The sequence below is a fragment of the Cupressus sempervirens genome, chromosome 10 (assembly GCF_028749045.1).
Source record: "Cupressus sempervirens isolate cs-2001-9-10 chromosome 10, ASM2874904v1, whole genome shotgun sequence".
In the NCBI taxonomy this organism is placed as follows: Eukaryota; Viridiplantae; Streptophyta; class Pinopsida; order Cupressales; family Cupressaceae; genus Cupressus; species Cupressus sempervirens.
Window position 1 is genome coordinate 582,248,997 of NC_143127.1, and position 22,717 is coordinate 582,271,713.

General features: G+C 40.5%; 3 protein-coding genes across 3 annotated transcripts in view; all 3 read right to left on the reverse strand.

Annotated features, from left to right (window-relative positions):
* LOC149535209 (auxin response factor 4-like) overlaps positions 1 to 22,717 on the reverse strand; it is an 87,708-nt gene that overhangs the window by 11,843 nt on the left and 53,148 nt on the right. The gene's annotated exons all lie outside the window — the stretch shown is intronic.
* Positions 9,747 to 11,644, reverse strand: LOC149535210 (uncharacterized). Its single transcript, XM_089804212.1, has 4 exons — positions 11,243 to 11,644; positions 10,922 to 11,145; positions 10,624 to 10,811; positions 9,747 to 10,528 (listed from the first exon to the last, which is right to left on the reverse strand). The coding sequence occupies exons 3-4, from the start codon at positions 10,772 to 10,774 to the stop codon at positions 10,032 to 10,034; spliced, it is 648 nt and encodes a 215-aa protein (XP_089660338.1). The 5' UTR covers positions 10,775 to 10,811; positions 10,922 to 11,145; positions 11,243 to 11,644; the 3' UTR covers positions 9,747 to 10,031.
* LOC149535211 (uncharacterized) lies at positions 11,756 to 13,150 on the reverse strand. The gene is made up of 2 exons (XM_089803454.1): positions 12,241 to 13,150; positions 11,756 to 12,095 (listed from the first exon to the last, which is right to left on the reverse strand). The coding sequence occupies exons 1-2, from the start codon at positions 12,978 to 12,980 to the stop codon at positions 11,756 to 11,758; spliced, it is 1,080 nt and encodes a 359-aa protein (XP_089659580.1). The 5' UTR covers positions 12,981 to 13,150.

The following is a 22,717-nucleotide window of genomic DNA, read 5'->3' on the forward strand; positions in this document are numbered from 1 at the left end:
CTATACGGGCTGCGATTCGCGTGATGCTGTTTGAGCAGCATTGGAAACCAAGACAGAGATCAATTAGTAGCGGATTTGACAGGGAACATGATACGGTAGCAGCTAGTATACCTGACTTCCAACAACAGCACTCTCCTGTTGGTGAAACCGGGTGTGTACACATCTCATCAGTTTCTATAATCAAGTTTGCCTGTGTGTCATGATATCTTCCCATACGAGTAAGGAATTCCGTCCATTGTTTTCCTGCATATCAGATTTAATATCTTCTGTCACTTTTGAAATTGAGACTACATATTTTCAATGCAAACTAATGTTCTTGAGGCACCAATAATGCAAGTTCTTTAGAGTCATTACGTGAATGTGTTGGGTAGACATTTCATAAATTTTTGATAATAACCATAGAAAGGATATTACAGCGGTATCAGCATTTTCAGCACTCAGTTTGTACACCAACTGTTTGACAAATTGCCTCAAGTAAACGTTTAACTTCTTTAGCAGATTTAGGGGGGGGATCTTACATTGTTTAAATAATAATCAAGAGAAGAAAAAGTATCTGATCATAAAAATGTTTACAATAAGTAGCATGAGATCAAAAAAAGTTCAATATCGAAATGACAAAATGTGCTGGAGGAGGCCTTTAATCATCCCTCTAGAGGTTGGCAAACTTGTCATCAAGTAAATCACACAAGCATATGATATTGAAACGATCAGCAAGCAAATACAATTGCATCAAAGAAGGTCAATCAGAATGATCAAAGTATTCAACACAAACAAATAAATCTAAGATCGACTTGGAAGTCTACCAGAAAATGCATCAAAAGCATTAATCTTCAGACCAGGCATAATATAGCAGACTGGTATTATTTCAGATATTCACTTCTGAGCACTCTCATTCTCACAATCACTTGTGGTCTGTGTGCGTGTGTGTGTCAATGTTGCACCGCCTTGGGGGACATTGGAACGAAGCAACAAGTTTTTGGGGCAAGGGAGCAGCGGGACGGCGGCGCAGGATATATACTATACATATGGTACATAAAATGTTAGTTATGAAAAGATGTGTAAGGCAAAATAGTAAATTAGAATTACTAAATAGTAAAACACTTGAACATTGCATTGAACATGGAACACTGAACGATAAAATTTCAAATACTCAAATCAGCATATGGAAGAGTTCTATATATCATATGATAATAGATGCCAAAAGTATCTGATCATGTTGTTTGTCATGTCCTCTTCTCCACGCTAGGCCTTATGGCGCCTTGTTGGTCTATCTTTCCATCCGGATATGCTAACGGCTTTTATTTTGAGGATGTCAGTCAGTCACAAAATTCTATTTGGTTCCATTGGGGAGATATTTAATTGTGGAGCTTCCTATAGTGAAGTCTGTAATGTCCCTTTTTTTTAGCATTCATAGCATGATGTTGTCGTTAGCCTATTTTCCCACAGTCCCGTAGGCTAACCAGGACATTAAAGGGACTTAGAGGCCATTTGGCCTAGATAGTTTCAGTTGCAGGTCTTTCTGAGGGGTTTTGAGGCAACTTTGGGCATACTTACTATTTATAATAAGTCATCTTGGATATGGTCGGATATCCAGTGGCAGCGGTATGTCGATGGTAATTGTTTAAAATCGACAAGAAGACTTGTTTATCATTGATAAGATTTGTTATACATTGATAAAGCTATTTTACAAAGTTAAATTTAAATATTTAACTTTATTAATGCATAGACTATAGTTTGTGAGAAATATTTAAATTAAAAGAGTCCCCTTTATTTTATAACACATTGGAGACATAAGTTACATAAAGGGAGTGATGTTTTATCCCACATTGAGAAAACGAAAGATTGAGCTCTTGTGAGAACACTATAAAAGAAAGGGAAGAGCTTCTTTTTAGTATGCTTGGAAATATCAAAGAAATTGGGAAATTTTCTGGAGATTAAGTCTCAATAGTTTGAAGGACGAAATCCCTTCAAGCTGGAAATCTTGACGCCATTGAAAGATATGGTCTTGAAATTCAACATGGTAGCAATCCGAAAAAGCAGATACGAAAAAGCAGTCTGAAAAAAGCAGAACCGAAAAAGCAGGCTGAAAAAAGCAGTCCGTAAAAGCAGATCCGAAAAAGCAGCTCAAAAAAACAAAACGGGAAAGCAAAGCAGAAGGGGCAGCATTGAAGGAAATTATTACAGCCATCTATAACCAGGTTCTTTTGTTAGTATTGCTTTTTTAGGTATTATAAGTTAAGCTGTAAGTGTGCATTACACCAACATTATCATTTTGTAATCTATGTAAATGCCAAAAGTCTTGGCCATATTTCATGAGCATTGTATTTTTCATTGCAATTAAGAAGATAATAGTTGTTGGTGTCATTTAAGCAATTTAATATCATTATTTATCAGCTAGTTAGTTTGCACACCAACTGTTTGTAAAAATGCCAGTTGGCTGTAGGTGTTCATTTCTCATACTTAGATCATATATATGCACTAAATATTGTCAAAATTAGTAGCACACTCATGTTAGGTCATTGTGTAGTCCATTTGGAGTCTTCTAGCACAAGATTCTCATTGATGCAAATTGAAGAAAGAGTCACTTAAAGCTAGCTGAAATACTATATCAGTCGTACGTCCCTTGCATGTGAATTGTTTGATGAAATTCCTTGAGCTTTCATCAGCATTTTTGAGAGCAGATTTGAGGAGGGTCATTACAAAGTCACTTTATTTTATAAAGTTGATTTATAAAATTACTTTATGACTTAAAAGTCACTTTATGACAAAAGTAACTTAAGTGACTAAAAGACGAAATTGGCTTTTATCCCACATTGCCTAGTTGTTTGTATTTCCCCTCATATCGAGGTTATAAAAGCAAGGAGCTACACTAGGATTCTCACCATGAAATATATCAATATTTTGAAGATAGTGTGGGTTGCTTAAATGTGACTGGTTTTCTTAAGGACAAAACCCCTTAAGGAAAATCAAGAGGCTGGATGTAGCCCCAGTATCTCACCTTGCATACTCAGACTAGAACTAGAGATAGCACATTGGAGGCAGCATGAAGTCTTCTTGAGATTTACGGCAGATAGCTGAACACAGTCAGTTGAAGTGAAAGGTTTCTTGGGCCGAGTCTTTGGTGTACGGGTATCAGCACAGCAGATAGAAGTTGGACTGGCAGATAGGGAAGACAGTCAACCCTCAAACAGCATAGCAGAGGTAACGCCCGAGTCTTACTGTGACATTGTGTGAGTTTGGGTTGTGCCGAGCGGTGGCCTCCTGCTAGGGTCGGGGTCATATAGTAGGGTTGCGTTGGAGATTAAATACTGCAGAGTTACATTGGAGATTAACAGTCACATTCCCATGACTCTTGCTCAGCTTGCCGTGAGTTCCACTGACTCCAGCACAGGACGTCTACAGGACAGAGCTATACGCATTGTGATTCGGGTGGTGCTGTTTGTGCAGCATTGGAAACCAAGACAGAGATCAGTTAGTAGTGGATTTGACATGGAACATGATATGGTAGCAGCTAGTATGCCTGACTCCCAACAACAGCACTCTCCTGTTGGTGAAACCGGGTGTGTATACATCTCATCAGTTTCTATAATCAAGTTTGCCTGTGTGTTATGATATCTTCCTATACGAGTAAGGAATTCCGTCCATTGTTTTCTTGCATATCAGATTTAATATCTTCTGTCACTGTTGAAATTGAGACTACATATTTTCAATGTAAACTAATGTTCTTGAGCCACCAATAATGCAAGTTCTTTAGAGTCATTAAGTCAATGTGTTGGGTAGCTCTTTCATAAATTTTTGATAATAACCATAGAAAGGATACTACAGCAGTATCAGCATTTTCAGCACTCAGTTTGTAACCAACTGTTTGACAAATTACCTCAAGTAAAGGTTTAACTTCTTTAGCAAATTTAAGGGGGGGATCTTACATTGTTTAAATAATAATCAATAGAAAAAGAAAGTATCTGATCATAAAAATGTTTACAATAAGTAGCATGAAATCAAAAACAAGTTCAATATCAAAATGTCAAAATGACAAAATGTAGTGAAGGAGGCCTTAAATCATCCCTCTAAAGGTTGGCAAACTCGTCATCACTGAAACTACTAGACTCTCCAAGGTCAGGAGCCGCAAAGGGGACACCAACCAGCCCTACATCTGAAGCATCCTCATCTTCATCAAACTGTGATGGCTCCTATGGCTCAACATCTCATCATGTTGTGGGTTCTCTGTCTACACACATCCTGCGATCAATGATATGCAAGACACTATGTACAGCCAATAGCTTCTCTACTCTCTAAGAGGTAAGTCCATTAGAAGACTTTTAACTGCATAACAAACAAAGATCTACAATATTGAGGGCTTGCTTATTTGAAAATTCAGAGATAAAACACCAAGGCAATTTAAACCATAAGTAGGACAAAGTGACACACAGAGGGAACCTGACAATGACACAGATAATGTACATTTCACTGCAATGGGTCATATTCCAAGTGTTAAGGAACATCTGACACACACCGTTTGGAGAAGAATCTCCTATGGTTTTTATGTTGGCATCGTCTCCCATCCAACTATTCTCATTTGCATTTAATCTAATCCTCTCTATTTGCTCTCTCTTTATTAAGGGCCATACAAGGATACATAGTCATTTCCTATTGCTAGGGTTTTTCAGTATTTAAAGTGACAATTAATTATATTACTCTTTATCAAGTTGTTGAAAATAAATGAAGCGTTCAAATGATAACCTAATATTAATTAATTTAATTAAATAAAAAATAAAAAATAAAAATATTATTAAAAAAAACTTTAAACCATTTTTCCCAACAATTCAATTTTAATTTTAATGAGGGAAAATGTAGAGTGAAGTCAAAGGAATTTCAAGCGTCTTCAGCAAAGAATTATAAAAGGCAGTTTAGACTTCATTTCGTGCATATTTGGGATTTTACTATTTTCCTATGTTACCCCAAGTTTCCGGGACAGGGGGATAGTGAAATAGGATTTCTTTTGGCTAGAGCAATGGATGTGTGTGTGCGCGAGCGCAAGTGTGCGTGTGTGTGCGTGTGTGTGTGCATGTGCGCGTGTGTGTGTGTGTGTGTCTATGTATATAATTTATTTTCAAATATATTCATCACAGCAACATTTTTTAAAATTATCAATTGTGATAATCAAATAAAGATTCACCAACGATCGTAGAGCATAGCAATTATTCATGAATAATCATAGAGCATAGCAATTAGCATCCAATCTAATCATCATAGAATATTAGAAAATAGCATTTAAAACTTTAATACCTGCAGCTGCATTCAAAACTCCAGTGCTCCCTGTGTGTGTGCATGTCGAGCAGAATGAGAAATGTAAAAAGAACTTTGTTACATTTGACTGATATGCAAGCAAAGTAATAAATTTTTTAAGTTTTACTTTAGAATTTATTTTAAGTCTTTCCAAGCACGGGACCTGCAGATGGGTTAAAAAACAAATTTTTAATTTTTTGGGGGTTTAATTTTATTTTTAAATTGGAAACTTTTAGCACTCCCCAGGACAGATAAGAAACTCCAACACAGTCTTTGGGAAAGTCAACACGATCTAGAAACTCATTAAGATTTTCAAAGTTTTTGGGATGCATTTTCAATTTTCCCATCTGGGTGGAGACGGCTTGGAAACGTCCCTGGCTGTACCCACGTCCCCTAATCATCCCCTTTTTCCTGAAACCTGGGGCTTAGGGCCAAAAACGCATCATCAGGTAACTCTTAGGGAATTTGGGAGCTTTGGCTTTCAGCAGGTTTGAGGATGGGAACTCTCAAGCTTGGAGGCAGTAGACGAAAACCCAATGTCGATTGGAGATATCTGACTGACTGACATATATAGTTGTGTAGGTCCAAGTCCTTCAAAGATCAGCTTTTAAAATAATATTGCCACTGTGAGAATAAAATTTCAATCTTTAAGTATCCCAGGCCTTTGAACATTCTAAGGCAACGATTATATAATACTTGTTGCCATTTTTTGTCTCCCGCCAAAAATTCAAATTTGTATGCCCAGCCTGTCCAATGGCCACTTCCAATTTAATATTATTTAATCCCTTGGAAATTTTAAAAAAAAAAAAAAAAAAAAAAATCAACGATCAAAACCTTAGGTTATTTCTTTATTTCCTAACTGACTGCGCTTTAACATTTCTGCGGACCCACAGCTCTCCTACCGTTGGATCTTCTCAAGATCTACAGCCCTTGCCATGTCGCTATGAGAAAATACTCGACCTTTAGCTATAGCGACATAGCGAGTGTTTGCCACGTGGATCGGCGGGCCCAATTTGGCAATGGTGGTGTTTTTGTTTCTCTAGCGCCAAGTTTTGATAAAGCCCCCGACACTCGCTATCTCACTATCAGAAAACTCAAGCATCTCGCCGTTAGCAACATAGCGAGTCACCGTGAAATGAGTGTTTGGTGGGACCTCATGCGACGTGGAAGGGTGACAATGCTTAAGTGGGGTTTTGTTTCGCTAGCTATGCAGATTTTTTGATGCCATCAGTATCTGGACCCACGCCCCTTCTGTAAACACAAGAGGGATTCTGACCGTCAGATCAACGCAAAATCAACAATCCTCGCTATCTCACTATGGAAAGTTGCAAGTTGTTTACTCATAGCGACATAGCGAGTATGGGACCCACCAATCTTCAGAATGCCTGATGCAGTTTCTTCACCCTTGGATTGACCTCACATTAATGGTTTTTCACTATCTTGCTATGGGAAGTTGCTTGAAGGATATGCATAGCGAGATAGCGATTCGCTACCGCATGTCTTTGTGGGGCCAGGTTTGTTCCATAAGCCACAGGGTGGACCCCGAACCAGTGATGCGTCAGGAATGAGTGTACAGATTAATGATACGTTGGCAGTTGATTGATTTCTCATTGGCTAGGGTGATGATAGTGCAAAATGCGGGCCAGTCCCTTCAGAGAGTCTTTCACTATCGTCAGATCAGCATAGATCTATGGTCCTCGCTAACTCGCTATGGGAAGTTGCACGTTGTTTAGGTATAGCGAGTTAGCAACCTGGCAACACATGGATTGTGGGTCCGTTTCCGTCTTATGGGCCGCAGGGTGAATAGGTGGTGGTTAAGCTGGCAGATTGGTTGGTGCCCGCTTCCCCGCATTCTGAGCTTTGTTAGACCTTCTGACAATACGAGGAAGCGCCTTGTTGACACACGTCCAGGTGATGTCACGGTGGATGGTTGTTGAGGTCCAAAAAGTACAAGTTATGAGCACCGTCAGATCTTCACAGATCAAAGGTTGGCGCATTCCCGCATTATCAAAGTGCGAGGAAGTTATAAAATGCGGGAAAACGGGTGGAAGGCACGTGTCCCAGATGACATCATTAGCCCGCCCTCCTCACAACTGGATACTGGATAAGCCCTTGTTGTCCGATGTAATCTAATCCACGGTTGGCGTTATGTCGCTATGGAAAGTTGCACGTTGTTTTGCCACAGCGACATAATGCCTTGTCGCCGCGTGTCCCTGTGGGGCCTGTCTCTTTGGGGTCGCCAGGTATGGTACGGTTGTTGAGTCAAAAGCCAAATGGTTCGTGGGCCCAAAAGTTTTAAGGGCATAGCACAGTATTATGGCAAGTCCTCACAATCGTCAGATCAGTTCAAATCTACAGTGGGCGCTATCTCACTATGGGAAAATGCTCGGAGGATATCCATAGCGACATAGCGCCTCGATGACAGGTGTCTTTGCGGGCCCGGCCAAGGTTGATAGTTAAGGGCTGACAGTTATGTTGTAGGCCGTCGCAGTCAGGATTTAAAAGGATGGCACAGTTAGTTAGAAAAGCATGGTCAACTCAGGAGGACCCCGCAAGATGGCATGAAGATAAAAGGCTGTTGGTCCACGTGGCTCATCCTAGTGCCAAGGATAGGTTGACTAGGCTGACCTTGCTGATTCATGAGACAGGAACAGGGGAAATCAAGAGTTTTACACGAATTTGATCTTCATGATCGATTCCAGCTACCAAAAGTGAATGCAAAACATACAGGAACACTCTACCACCCCGACCTATCTATCTACCTGGCCAGAGCGATTTAATGGCGCCATTTCTGTCTTCTCGAGGCACTATTCCGAATCATTGCGTTTCGATCCGCCAAAAGATCAATTTTTCTTCAGATCCCCATGATTGTTCTCTGCAGGACTTAATGGCAGGGAGCTGCGAAGTCACTTCGGTTGGAAAAAATCTCAGTTATGCCTAAACTATAAAGGCATTTTTTTTGTAAGTTTTCTGCAAGTCAATCATTCTCTATTGTTCTCTGTTATTGCTCTGCAATCCTCAGTGTAAATTCCCCTATGCCTCTGAACTGTATGATTCTCTACTTTATCTCCTTCAGCCATTGGTATGAAAGTGCAAGAACTCTTTGCATTCGCCATTGTTTTGTGGAAGTCTGTAATCTGCATGACCGTATCTCTTCTGGCCTATGAATGATATATAAGTGAATCTTCTCCTTCCTTGTGTCATTCATCTTGGTCTTCTGATCTGCATGTGATTATTAGATTAAAGCAAGTTTGAATGTGTATATCTTTATTTTCATTCTAGTTCAATAGTGCATATATGGGCAGAGATTGGTTTGAACACTCTATTTTGGTGCATCACCTCTTTAGATTAGATTAGGTAGATTTGCTTTCATGCTCTCCTTCTCCCTTTTCCTCTCCAAGAGTAGTTAAGTGCATCCTGATAGTAAGAGGAAGCCAGCCTTCTCTGGAGACTCAACCTCACAGTTCAAGTCCCATAGCTTGGAGGTTGTTTCCATGTTTCACTAGGTTGTCCTCATGCATAGGCTCTGGACAAGGGTGCAAACCTAAGTGACAACAGTTTTTGGCACGCCCGATGGGACATCTTAGAAAATTTCAAGCCTACTGGTGTCAAAAGGAAGATTTTAGGATCGATACCGAGGAGATAGTAGTGGCTTCGGTGTTTAAGCCTTCAAGAGGCTCATTCTTCAAAGTACTTGGTGACTCTGAGCTTCAATTCATATCTGGTTCCAGGCCAAAGTTGCCGTGATTCATGCCCAGAGCTGAAACAAGGGCATCTTCTAGAGGTAAGTTTCAGTACCAAGAGCTTTCACTTTCAAATCCTAGAAGGAGGAGGACTAGAATATCTTCATCACCAGTTAGGAGTGCAATAGTAACAAATATACCTACAAGATCTATCTCTACTCCTCCTACTGTTAGATCTCAGCCTAGACTGCCATCAATACATATCAATAGATCACTTGTCTATATGGCATTGCCTAGAGCTCATACTTTTGCCACCTTTAATGGTGGGCGTCCTCTCTTATTAGCCCAAACACATGACATACCAATAGCTGCACTTAAAAGTATACCAGAGTTTACTAGTGAAACTTCTCTCTCTCCCTCAGAACACATTCAAGAGGTTGCAAATGTCTGCAATATCCATGGTATTACAAAGGATGATGTTGCAATTAGGCTCCTAGCCTCATCCTTGAAAGAAAAAGCACTACAATAGTATAGAGGTTTACCTCATGGTTCTATAACAGATTGGGATGGATTAGGAGCAGGATCGTGCAAACATTTTGAGGATAAAAGCATAGTTGGAAAACTCGCCAAATGCAAAAACTCGCCAAGCCCCCCAAAAGTTTAATCGGGAAAAACTCGAGAACCTAAAAAACCGCTGAAATTTAATTAAAAATACATTTATTTTGCAAAATTTAATGAGAAGATGCATCTAATAAGTTAATTAAAGACAATACAAAAGAAAGAAACGAAGTTTAGATATATATAAATGCATAATGCGTACAAAATTGCATTCTCATGCAGAATGCTCATGGTAGGAAGCAAAATAGTAAATTACTAAATAGTTTCAATCTGTCAAACTAGAAGTAAATACTAAAAGTCTAAAATTCTAAATACATCAATACAATGTGACAATGTCAATCACATCTTCCTCTTTCCACTTGCACTAGCAGGAAAGCGAGGGGGTATAGTCCTAGAAGAAGTGCCCCACACTGGGATAGGGCATGAGCTGTGTGACTGTGAACTCTATGACTGTGCCCCCTCGCTCGACGTCCCTACTGACTGGCTCGGCATCCTAGAAGAGGATGCATCTCCTCCTAATGGTAATGCCTGATCCTCGCCTGAATCATCATCATCCTCAATGTCATCCATAGTGAACTGAAAATCAGTGTCAGCCTCCCCCTCCATGGCCTGCCTCTCCAAATCAGCGATCTCATCTGGTGTAAACAATGGACTTGACTCCTGTGCTGTCCAATCAAAATAAGGATCTATCTCATCTAGATCAAGCAGACCAGGTAGTTCTAAGAGTTGTGCCTTTTTTATGCGCAACTTAAGATTATAGTGCACATAAACAAGGTCATTAAGCCGTTTTTGAGTCATTCTGTTTCTTTTCTTTGTATGGATGGACTCAAATAAGCTCCAATTGCGCTCACAATGGGATGAGCTACAAGGTTGGGATAGGACTCTGAGAGCAAATTTCCTTAAATTGGGGGTATTGCCACCCCAACTTGCCCACCAAGCATCTGCAAAACAAAATTAAAAAAGTTATAAAGTAATAAAAAAAAAATCAGAAGCACAACTTATCAATTAGCAAAATTTTTAAAGTTTGACGCTTTACCTGGTGCTTGAGTAGATCTTGCTCTCTTTGCTAGCATAGAAGAGAACAAAGGACCCCTTGATTCCACATAGATTTGTTGTTCGGTCACAATAAGGTCTCTCTCCTCTTCACTTGATATCATTCTCTCAATGCATTTAAAGAGACCTTCCATGACCTCTCCATTAGGATCTGAGTAGGAATCATCAGCCCTAAAACAAATAGAAAATGATATCAAGTCTTACTACACAACCTTAAAAAGTAAAGTAAAATAAAGACTTATTAAAATCTCAACTTCAAGGACAATCAATTATCATAGTACCTGAATTAGGGATTGAGGAAGTAGCCTGCTGCATGAATAGGTTGGTGGAGCATATTGTTCCACCTCCTATCAATTATTTCCCAAATGGGGTCAAATCTGAGACTATCCCCGTGATAGTAACTTCTAACAGCCTCTTTCGCCCTATCCATGGCCTCATAAAGACCTCCCATTGGGGATTGCTGCCCATCACATGTGCGCAAGACTAGAACCAGGGGCAGAGACATCTACATTTGAAATTTGAAAAATACAAATTAGTTAATAACATAGTAAGTTATGAATTGATAATGAAACTTGAATAAACTAAAAATATAATGAAGTTACCTCCACAATCTCCTTAGCCTTTGCAAAAAAGCTCTCATCAAAGACTATTCGTGCCACAGCCTCTCCTTCGAGCTTCTTTGAGTAAGGTGAAGCAACCCAATCAGCACACACAAACATTTGCTTCAAAGCCAATATGTGGTCAAGAATACTTTGCAACGTCAAGAAGACCGTTGCAAACCTTGTCATAGCAGGTCTCATCAAATCTTTGCCTTTAGTGGCTTTTCTTATCAAACTAAGAACCCATGGGTGATTATAGATATATTTCGTGACTCGCCTAGCATCTTCCACAACTGGACTCACCCAATCAAGTTTTCCTATGTCCTCCAAAAGAAGGTCAAGGACATGTGCTGCAAAAGGTGACCAAAAAAGTGTGGGATGCCTCTCTTGGAGGATTCTACCTAAAAGATTAGCAAAAAATCAATAATCAGTAACAAACTTTCCATATTTAGTATTTACAAATTTCATCAAATCTAAATTGAATAATACCATTATCCATAGCATTACATTCATGATTCATATTGATTCATCATTCAAATATAAAAAATTAAATCTGCCTGCTGCCACATATGCTGCTACATTATCTGTGATTATTTGCACCACATTCTCTATTCCCACCTCCATGACAACATTCTCCAACATTAAAGCCAATGTGGCTGCATTTTTCACTTTGTTGGAGGCATCGACAGATTTCCAAAACACCACATCATCTTTGCAAGCAATCAAGAAGTTAATAATGGTTCTACTTCTTCCATCTGTCCACCCATCAGATAAAATGGTGCAGCCATACTTCTTCCACTCTTTCTTTTGGTCTTCTATCAACAATGTTGCCCTACCAACCGCTTTGTCAAGCAACCTACAAAATTTAGGTGTAATATTAAATAAAGTGTAAGTGTTAGTAAAAAATTAGGAAATAAGTTATAACAATTAAGATTTGAAATATAACAATGAACTAAAGTGAATCACAATTATTTACAATTACTAAATAGTAAAATACTAACCTTCCACTCATATCCTTGCGATTAGGCGGCTTGTACCCTTTGCCTAATATTGTCATTGCATTCACCATACTGACCCAATAGGGACTATCAGCGGCATTTATTGAGATATTGTTGAAAAACCAAAAATCAGCTGCTGCAATATCAGTTTGCTCATGCACCTCCTTAAACCATGCAGTGCCCTCTAATGATGGTTGTGCTCCAGATGTGTTCCTGGGCACAAAATAACCACCTATCCCTGATGGGGATCCAGATGGTGATGATGAAGAAGTAGGAGATGTAGAAGAAGTGGAACCGGTAAAAGAGAAATTTTGTTTGTAGATCCGTGGGCCACGAAGAGATCCTAGTATGTTCTCAAGTGCTTCTTCTTCCTCTTGCATATCAAAAGGAGCTCCTTCTAATTCAGCTATGGCTACCCTCATAGCTAATTTTGCCCTCTCCCTATTCATTTTTTTTTCTTCAGCAGCTGCAAGTAGGGCATGGACGAATCTTTTTTCTTCATCAGTTACCTTGAGACAAGGATTTGAGTCATGTTTCTTTACGCCTGCAAGGTGGTATTTGAGGCGGTTTATGCCTCCAGAAATAATTCTCTCACAGGGAATGCATATCACCTTCCCAATATCATTTGGATTTGGAGCTTCATAGGCATACCGCCATGCCTTATCTCTTGCATTTTTAGGCCGAGTGCCTATATATCCAGATGGGCATGGTGTTTGTGGCCACTCTTCTTGCGGGTTTGTCATTTTTTTAATGGTTGACCGCTGCCCTACACATAAATATATAGAAAAATGAATAAACAAAGTTAGAACTTAGAAGCTAGGGTTTCAAATGATTCAAAGTTTCAAACTTCAAACTCCAACCATATCCTTAGCAAACAACAAACTTCAACCATATCCTTAGCAAACAACAAACTTCAACCATATCCTTAGAAGCTAGGGTTTCAAATGATTCAAAATAATTTTAAATGATTTGAAAACATTTACTAACAACAACAAAAACAAAAGAACATTTGTTATAAAACTATAAAAAGTTTTCAAACTATGATAAGATGAACATACCTGGAAAGAAATTTGTCTTCTAAAATCGGTTAGAATCCTCTACAATCCACTCAAATCCGCCTTGAATCACTTGCAATCAGCCAAGAATGCCTCCAAACCTTCTTCTCTTCACTCCTCAAGGCTCTAAACAATGCAAATACAAGAAAGAATGAGAAAAAACACATTCACTGCCGCTTTAATCTGTCACAGGCCACGGGCAAAAATCTCACCAATAAATCGCGAGTTCTTATGAAAAACTCGCCGAGTTTTTCACGATTACTCGGCGAGTTTTTACCAAACCGCCGAGTTTTTAATTCGGCAAGTTAACTAGTGAATAACTCGCCGAGCTAGGAAACTCGGCGAGTTTTCCATCTATGGATAAAAGTGACTATTTGTCACTTTTAGAGCAGTTGACTACTATAAAAAGAGCCCCCCATGAATGTATGACTGATTTTAATTATAGATTTCAAAAGACATGGGATAGAATACCTACTACAGTGAAACCTACCCCTGGTAATGCCTTCTTGCATTACCTTAGAGCTTTTAACAGTGATATTGCCACTACAATCCAAACTATGGGAGGAGATACCTTGCCTAACGCTTATGACATCGCAATAAAATCAGAGAACATCCTAATACAAGGAGGTAAACTAGCTCCAAGGCCTCCTATGCCTTTCTTTCCTGATGTTCCAAATCATCAACCAGCGATGGCTCCTCTTCCCACAACTTCTACATCACAATCCCTTGTCCCAGTCCCTCAAGCTTCCACATCCTCAAATGGGATAGATGAAATCAAAGAAATGATGCAATCTCTGATGCAGAACATGGACAAATGAGAGAAGAACCTTGATAAAAAATAGCAAGATCAAGGGAAGAAGTTAGAAGATCAAGGAAAGTGGTTGGAGGATAACTTCTCTATGATGCAAAAAGTGAGCAACAAGGTGGTGACTTTAGAAAGACAGCAAGCTCAAGGTAGTAAACCTCATCAATTGCAATATCAAACTCCAAACGGTGGTAGGCCTCCAAATCCTAATCATTGGAACAATTCTTTTGATTAGAGTAGGCAAGGTGGCCATGCTTCAACCTCAAATGCAAGCCAAAGTAGGGCCATAGTCCCTCAAAACAATATGGCTCAAGATCAAGATTTTTGTCCCTCCTGTAACTACTCCTATGCCTATTGTATGTGTCAAAAGGCTGAATCTTTTATGGCTTTGACAATCCAAGAACCTGCAGCAAAACAATCATACAAAGAGGACCAATCTAAAGATGCCTCAGATATGCAAAGACAGGGTGATTGCTCCTTTATGAATCATCAAATGAAGGAGCATTGTAATGTAAATCAGGATTCCATTGCTCATAACACTAGAAGCAAAAGAAGAGCTATGGAGGATGTTGTCCCTCCTCCTCCCAATCAGGCCTCAACTTCAAATGCAATATCTCACGAGCAAGCAGCAAATAATCAATCAAGTACCTTTCAGCAACAAAGGCAAAATCATGGCAGGAAGGATGCAAGTGATCCTCAAGTTATTCCATCTCAACCACATACAAGTGCAGCTCCCAAGGGTTCTACCAAAACACCTGCTATGCCATTCAGTGTGGTAGAGCAAATGAAGAAGACAAATGTGAATATCTCCATGTGGGATGCTGTCACTACTATACCCATGCAAAAGAGGTTGTTGCAGCAAGAATTGGAAAGAATTGAACCAAAGGATCAGACACTCAGCATGGAAAGTGCCACAAGCCTAGTACAACCATCAAGGGAGGTAGAAACAAGTAAAAAGGTTAGACCTCCTCCATTCTATGTTTCTCTAATTATAGGAGGCAAGCTAGTCCATAATTGCATGATTGATTCAGGGGCTAGCAGTTCAGTGATGCCTAGGTGTGTTGCTGATGCTTTGGGAATGAAATATGAGCCCATTGTTAAGGATGTATTACAGTTGGATGGTAGTACTATCAAGACTATAGGGATCCTTAGGAATGTGGAGATGGCCTTGCATGCATGCCCTGGTTGTACTGTAACCCAAGATATCTCTATTGTTGAGGTCAAGCCATATTTTGCCATCTGTCTGTCAAGAGATTTTACTGCCCAAATAGGTGGTTACATATCTTTTGACTGGTCATATATGTTTTTTAAGACGAGATATGGAGCCAATACTTCGATCAGAGCAGAGCCTCAAGCCCTCCATCATACTAAGCCCTACACCCCTAATCTCATCAACATGAATTGCCCTATCCTAGAGATGGATGAGAATGACATAGTGAATGAGCCTACCACTTCCCTAGCAGAGATACCTGATTTTTTCTTGGATGAATGGGCTAATGCATATCAATTTGACCCTATGTCAGAAACCCTTGAAACAGGTCTTAGTACATACTGTATATTGGAGAAAGATGCTCTAGTTCCCAATCTTGTGGAGACTAAAGAAGATATGAGTGGGATATGGAGTATGTACTTTGATGGATCAAGGAATAAAAATGGATCAGGAGCTGGTGTGATGATGATTTCTCCTGCACAAGTAAGGTACTACTTCTCCTTTAGGCTCCAATTCAGTTGCACTAATAATGTAGCCGGGTATGAATCCTTGATTCAAGGTCTTGTTAGGAACCTGTGTGTTCCTTCTGTTTATTTTGTTAGAGTAGTGTTGTTGGACGCATATGCTTTGTAAGTCGTCCCGTGAGTATATTTTATTATCCCACATGCATAGGTAGTATTACTTTTCTAGATCGTACTCAGTATATAAGAATAGGTTGAGGCCCTTGATGGGCACGGACGAATTTATTGTATTGAGCTTGCTCATAGGAGGTTACCCCCTCGAAGTGGCCTGCGATCAGTAGATTCATTCTGAGTTCTGCTATCACTTTGTATTCTGTTATTTCGAGCATTCTCACGATATTGCTATAAGGAGGTTCTTCACATCTGGTATCAGAGCATTCTCTTGGGCTCGCTGGGTGGAAATTACATCAATTTTTTTTTTTTTCTGTCGTGGCCTTCAGGTTCCTCTCACTTCTAATATCTCTTGTTATTGCAATAACTCTTTTCAGTTGTTCTGTCTGTGAGTGAATTTTTCTAAGTCGACTGTTCAAAAAAATAAAAAAAATAAAAAAAAAATTTAAAAAAAAAAGAGTAAAAATTTTTCTGTTTTTTAGTCGTAGCTTCCTTGTTTGCTTTCTGTTTCTGCTCATACTTCCGCAGAACGTCTGCAATATCATTTCGCATACTTCCTTCCTTGGCGACCCAACCCCAAATTTTACATATCAAAGCCCTAAATCCCTCATTTATCTAATTTTAGGGTTTGCCCTATCTTTTTCACCTCTCATCCAATCGCCACCAAACTGAGCCACAAGATTCAATTCCTCATTTTGCTCCCTTATCCCTCTTGGACTGTTCGCCTCATTTCGCCTCCCTACCCTTGAAACCCTCATTTTTCTTTTTCCCTTGTCCCCAGATAGTCTCCCACCACCCGTCGAACACCCATTTCCTATATGAGTTTTACCCAAATCCAAGTTTGCCGTAACTAAAAAAGTTTTTGTTTCTCATCTTCTACCCATTCCAAAGAAAAAAAAAAAAAACAAAAAAACAAAATTAAAAAAAAAAAAAAAAAAAACCTTGCTTTATGGTTGTTACGCGTACAGGAGCAAAAATCATGGAAGAGGAAATTGCATCCCTCAAAACCAAACTTCAAAATCTGGATGACAAAATTCTGGGTCTTAACTTTCAGCAGTCAGCCATGAGCCGAAACCATTCAGGAGATACTGGGTCCTCTTCTGGCAATTTCCGTGGACCAAAGCTTGATTTTCCACGCTTCGATGGTTCTGATCCGACTGGATGGATCTATAGGGCAGAGCAGTATTTCAGCTTGCATAATACTTTGGATAACCACAAAGTCTCCCTTGCATCTTTTCATTTGGAACATGAAGCTCTTCAATGGTTCCGTTGGTACATCAAGGCTAATGTAGGCCCAACGTGGAGAGAATTGTGCACCCTCATTTTGGAGCGCTTTGGCCCTAGTTCCTTTGATGATTTCACAGGAGCACTCACTAAACTGCGTCAAACAGGCACTGTAAGAGAATACCAGACAGAGTTTGAAAAATTAGCTAATTACACAGAGGGCTTGTCTGATGAATTCTTCCGTAGTTGTTTTGTCAGTGGTCTGAAGGATGCACTTCGCTCAGAAGTCAAAATGTTTCGACCTACTACAATGATGGAAGCCCTTGGGTTGGCTAAGTTAGCGGAAGACAAGATTAGTGCTCTACAACGCTCCAGATCTAATTTTGTTCCATTCAGAAATACAGGTTCTCACAACCCTCCAGTCATACCAGCTCCCAGAACTACTCCGATCAAGCACTTGTCTGAAACAGAGATGCGAGTCAGGCGAGACAAAGGGCTTTGTTATAATTGTGATGAGAAATGGTCTCGGGGCCATAGATGTGTTCAGCAAAAGCTCTATCTCTTGGATGTGGATTCTCCACCGGAACTGGAAGAATATGTAGATGCTCAGGAAACAGTGGATGATGAGGTTGAGCCTCACCAGCCTGAACCTCCTTCACCAGAAGCTCCACCAGAGATATCTGTCCATGCTTTGGCAGGAGTCACTACTCCACAAACCATGCGGGTCCAAGGTTTCTTCAAGAAGATCCCTCTTACTATACTCATTGATTCTGGTAGCACTCATAACTTCATTGACCCACGAATAGCCAAACAGGCTGATTGCTTTATCCATCCCTGCTCTAGCTTTGAAGTCATGATTGCCAATGGGGGCACTTTACCTTGTAAAGGGAAATGTCGCAATGTGCGTCTCTCTATTGGAGATTATAACATGCGCTCTGACATGTTTGCTTTACCCTTAGGTGGCTGTGATGTGGTTTTGGGTGCCCAATGGTTACGCACTCTTGGCCCCATTCTCTGGGATTTTGCTGAACTTTGGATGCAGTTTTCAGCCGAGGGGCACCAACACACTTTGAAAGGCTTACAACCAGGGTCTCTCAGCATCATCAGTTCACACCGTATGGAAAAACTTCTTAAGAAGAATTCACATGGTGTCATCGCTCAGCTCCATTCCATTCAGATGCAGCCATCAGCAGTCTCTAGCACTCCTGCCGATCTCCAACACATTTTGGACAAGTATTCTGGTGTATTTGCTGAACCTGTGGGATTACCTCCTTCTCGTCCAGAGGACCACCGTATTCAGCTCCTTCCTGGCAGTGTTCCGCCCAACATCAGGCCCTACCGCTACCCATTTCATCAGAAGACCGAAATCGAGATACTTGTCCGTGACTTACTGAAGCAAGGTATTATTCGCCCTAGTACCAGTTCCTTTTCTTCTCCAGTTCTGCTTGTTCGCAAAAAAGATGGGTCATGGCGACTCTGCATTGATTTCCGAGCACTTAATCATCTCACTATAAAGGACAAGTTTCCCATTCCAGTTGTTGATGAACTTCTTGATGAACTTCATGGGGCTCATTTTTTCTCCAAGTTAGATCTTCGTTCTGGGTATCATCAAATTCGGGTTAATGAGGAGGATATACCTAAAACTGCCTTCCGCACACATGATGGTCACTATGAATTTTTAGTCATGCCCTTTGGCCTCACGAATGCTCCTTCAACATTTCAGGCAGTGATGAATAACATATTTCGACCATACCTCCGGAAATTCATTCTGGTCTTCTTTGATGATATCCTCATATATAGCAAAACTTGGGCTGAGCATCTCCATCATCTGGAGCTTGTCTTGCAACTTCTCTCTGATCATCAACTCTGTGCAAAACTATCTAAATGTGTGTTTGGCCAGGAGGAAGTGGAGTATCTCGGGCATATTGTTGCACACCATGGAGTGCGGGTGGATCCTACAAAAATAGATGCCATGAAAACTTGGCCGCATCCTAAAACTCTCAAGAGCCTTCGAGGTTTTTTGGGGTTGACTGGCTACTACCGCAAGTTTGTCAAAGATTACGGGAAAATTGCAGCACCATTGATAGCTCTGTTAAAAAAGGATGCCTTCTCCTGGACCCCTGTTGCTGAGACTGCATTTGAACAACTGAAACAGGCTATGTGCAGTACACCTGTTCTCGCGATGCCAGATTTTTCCAAACCCTTCACTATTGAGAGTGATGCTTGCGGCAATGGATTGGGTGCTGTTCTCCTGCAAGATGACCATCCTATTGCGTTCACTAGCAAAGCCCTCTCTGGTAAGAATCTAGCCCTCTCTACTTATGAAAAAGAAATGATGGCTATTTTGCATGCTGTACAGAAGTGGCGGCCATACCTCTTAGGGAGTCATTTTTGCATCAGAACCGATCACCAAAGTCTGAAATACTTCCTGGAACAACGGGTATCCTCTCCTACACAACAGAAATGGGTCAGCAAACTCATGGGGTATGATTATGAGATCACCTACAAGAAGGGTAAGGAGAATATTGTGGCAGATGCTCTTTCTCGCACATTTGATAATCAAGCTTCCCTTTCCGCTATTTCTATGCCCATTCCCAATTGGTTAGCGTCTGTTCAGCAGGGCTATGACAGTGACTCTTCTTTATCTCAAATCATTCACCAGCTAGCCAATAATCCTTCTGCTATACCACATTACTCTTGGAATGGTGCTTCTCTTCGATACAAGGGTCGGCTAGTGCTTCCTCAGAACCCAGCTCTACATCAGGCTATTTTTTATGAACTCCATGCTTCTCCTTCAGCAGGGCACTCAGGCTTCCTCAAAACTTATGAGCGAGCAAGGAGAAACTTCTTTTGGAAAGGGATGAAACAGACGATTCAACAGATGGTGGCTGAATGTGATACTTGCCAACGCCACAAGGGTGAAACGACCCTCCTTCCTGGCTTGCTCGAACCATTGCCCATCCCTACACGGATTTGGACTGATATTTCTATGGATTTCATTGAAGGGCTTCCTAAATCCGGTGGCAAGACAGTGATCTTGGTTGTGGTTGATCGTCTCTCGAAATATAGTCATTTTTGTGCCCTCAGCCACCCCTATACTGCCTCCTCTGTTGCACAAATCTTCATGGACCAGATATTTCGTCTTCATGGACTCCCTTCTTCCATTGTCTCTGATCGTGATGCAACTTTTACCAGTCATTTTTGGACTGAACTGTTTCAGAAAACTGGCACCAAACTGAAGATGAGTTCGGGCTATCACCCACAAACTGATGGTCAAACTGAAATTGTCAATAAATGCTTGGAAACTTATCTTCGTTGCTTCACTTCCGAACAGCAACATCAGTGGGCCAAGTGGCTCCCTTTAGCTGAATGGTGGTACAATACCTCTTACCACACTGCCTCTAAAATGACTCCATATGAAGCAGTCTATGCTCAGGCACCTCCAGTGCTCCTTCCCTACACTCCCAACAGCTCACCAGTCCAGGCAGTTGACATAGTTCTCCGCAGCAGGGATCAGATTCTTCGTACCTTACAGGATAATCTTCACATGGCCCGTAATCGGATGAAACAGCAAGCAGATCAACACCGTTCTGAGCGCTCATTTCAAGTTGGGGATATGGTTTTTCTTCGTCTACAGCCATACAAACAATCCTCCCTAAAGCTGAAAGGGCGTCATAAGCTGGCCCCAAAATTTTATGGGCCTTATAAGGTTCTGCAGAAGATTGGTTCAGTTGCTTATAAACTGGAACTTCCTCCTTCTTCCCGCATTCATCCAGTCTTTCATGTTTCTTGTCTAAAGAAAGTTCTGGGTACCACTGTCAGAGCACAAACTACTCTCCCTGAAATGGATACGGAAGGATCCATTATCCTGGAGCCGGTGGCAATCATTGACCAGCGCACTCGCCAGCTTCGCTCTCGCTCCATCTCTGAGGTCTTGATTCAGTGGCATGGCATGCAACCAGAGGATGCTACCTGGGAACCCCTTCTTCAGATTCAACAACAATTTCCACACCTTAAGCTTTGAGGACAAAGCTTTTTTCTAAGGGAGAGGGGATGTTAGGAACCTGTGTGTTCCTTCTGTTTATTTTGTTAGAGTAGTGTTGTTGGACGCATATGCTTTGTAAGTCGTCCCGTGAGTATATTTTATTATCCCACATGCATAGGTAGTATTACTTTTCTAGATCGTACTCAGTATATAAGAATAGGTTGAGGCCCTTGATGGGCACGGACGAATTTATTGTATTGAGCTTGCTCATAGGAGGTTACCCCCTCGAAGTGGCCTGCGATCAGTAGATTCATTCTGAGTTCTGCTATCACTTTGTATTCTGTTATTTCGAGCATTCTCACGATATTGCTATAAGGAGGTTCTTCACAGGTCTCCTACTTGCTCAAAAAAGAGGAATCCAAGCCTTAAGGGTGTATGGAGATAGTGAGTTGGTGGTTAACCAAGTGAGAAATCAGAATATCACCAAAAATGGTTTGCTCAAGTCCTATAAACATAGAGTTTGGGATTTTCTTGAAGGTTTCAATGCATTTAATATTCAAAGCATCCCTAGAAAGGAAAACAGACATGCTGATAGACTTGCAGCAATAGGTGCATCTTATGATGTGCCAGGGAATCTTGAGGAGGAGAAGAAGCAACAAATCAGAGTGGTAGTAAAGCCTGCTATCCCTGATAACAACATCCATTGGCAAGTGTTTGAGTCTGATGAGCAAATTGTGAGCTTCTTGCAGAATGAGGCAGAATTTTCAGGCAGAAATTAGTCAAGGTTGCAGGATCAGTATGGTGATCAGAATATTCATCTCAATTCTAACAAGCTGAAAGGTCTCATTACTCTAGAGAGTGTTTTTAATCCTGATGATCAAACAAGAGGCAAAACCATGAACCTAGCTGCTGATGAAGATGATCACACTCCAGCCATGATTGCTGATGGAAAATCCTTAAATATGGGGAAGGTATGTTCTAAAATTGAGCAAGAAAATTTTATTCATCTATGTCAAGAATTTAATGATGTATTTGCTTGGACATATGATGACTTAAAGGGTTTCGACCCAAGGTTGTTTGAGCATACCATAGATTTAGTTGATAATGTAAAACCAGTAAGACAAAAATAGAGACCAATGAATCCCAAAATTGAACCCTTAATGAGAAAGGAGTTATCCAAATTGATTGAGGCCCACATAATTTTCCCTATCAAACACTCATCGTGGGTAGCAAACCTTGTCCCTATTAGGAAGAAGAATGAAGAAATTAGATTGTGTGTGGACTTTAGGGACCTTAACCAAGCTTCCCTTAAAGATCACCATCCTCTCTCTTCTATGGAGCAGATTTTGTCCAAGGTCAGTGGCTCAAAGAGATTTTCATTTCTTGATGGATTTTCTGGCTACAATCATGTGCTGGTTAAAGAGTCTGATAGATACAAGACTGCATTCACCATTAAATGGGGTACCTACGCTTATTGTAAGATGCCATTTGGGCTAACCAATGCAGGTGCTACATTTCAGAAGGCAATGGAGATGGCCTTCAAAAGATTGATTGACAAGTTTTTCTTAG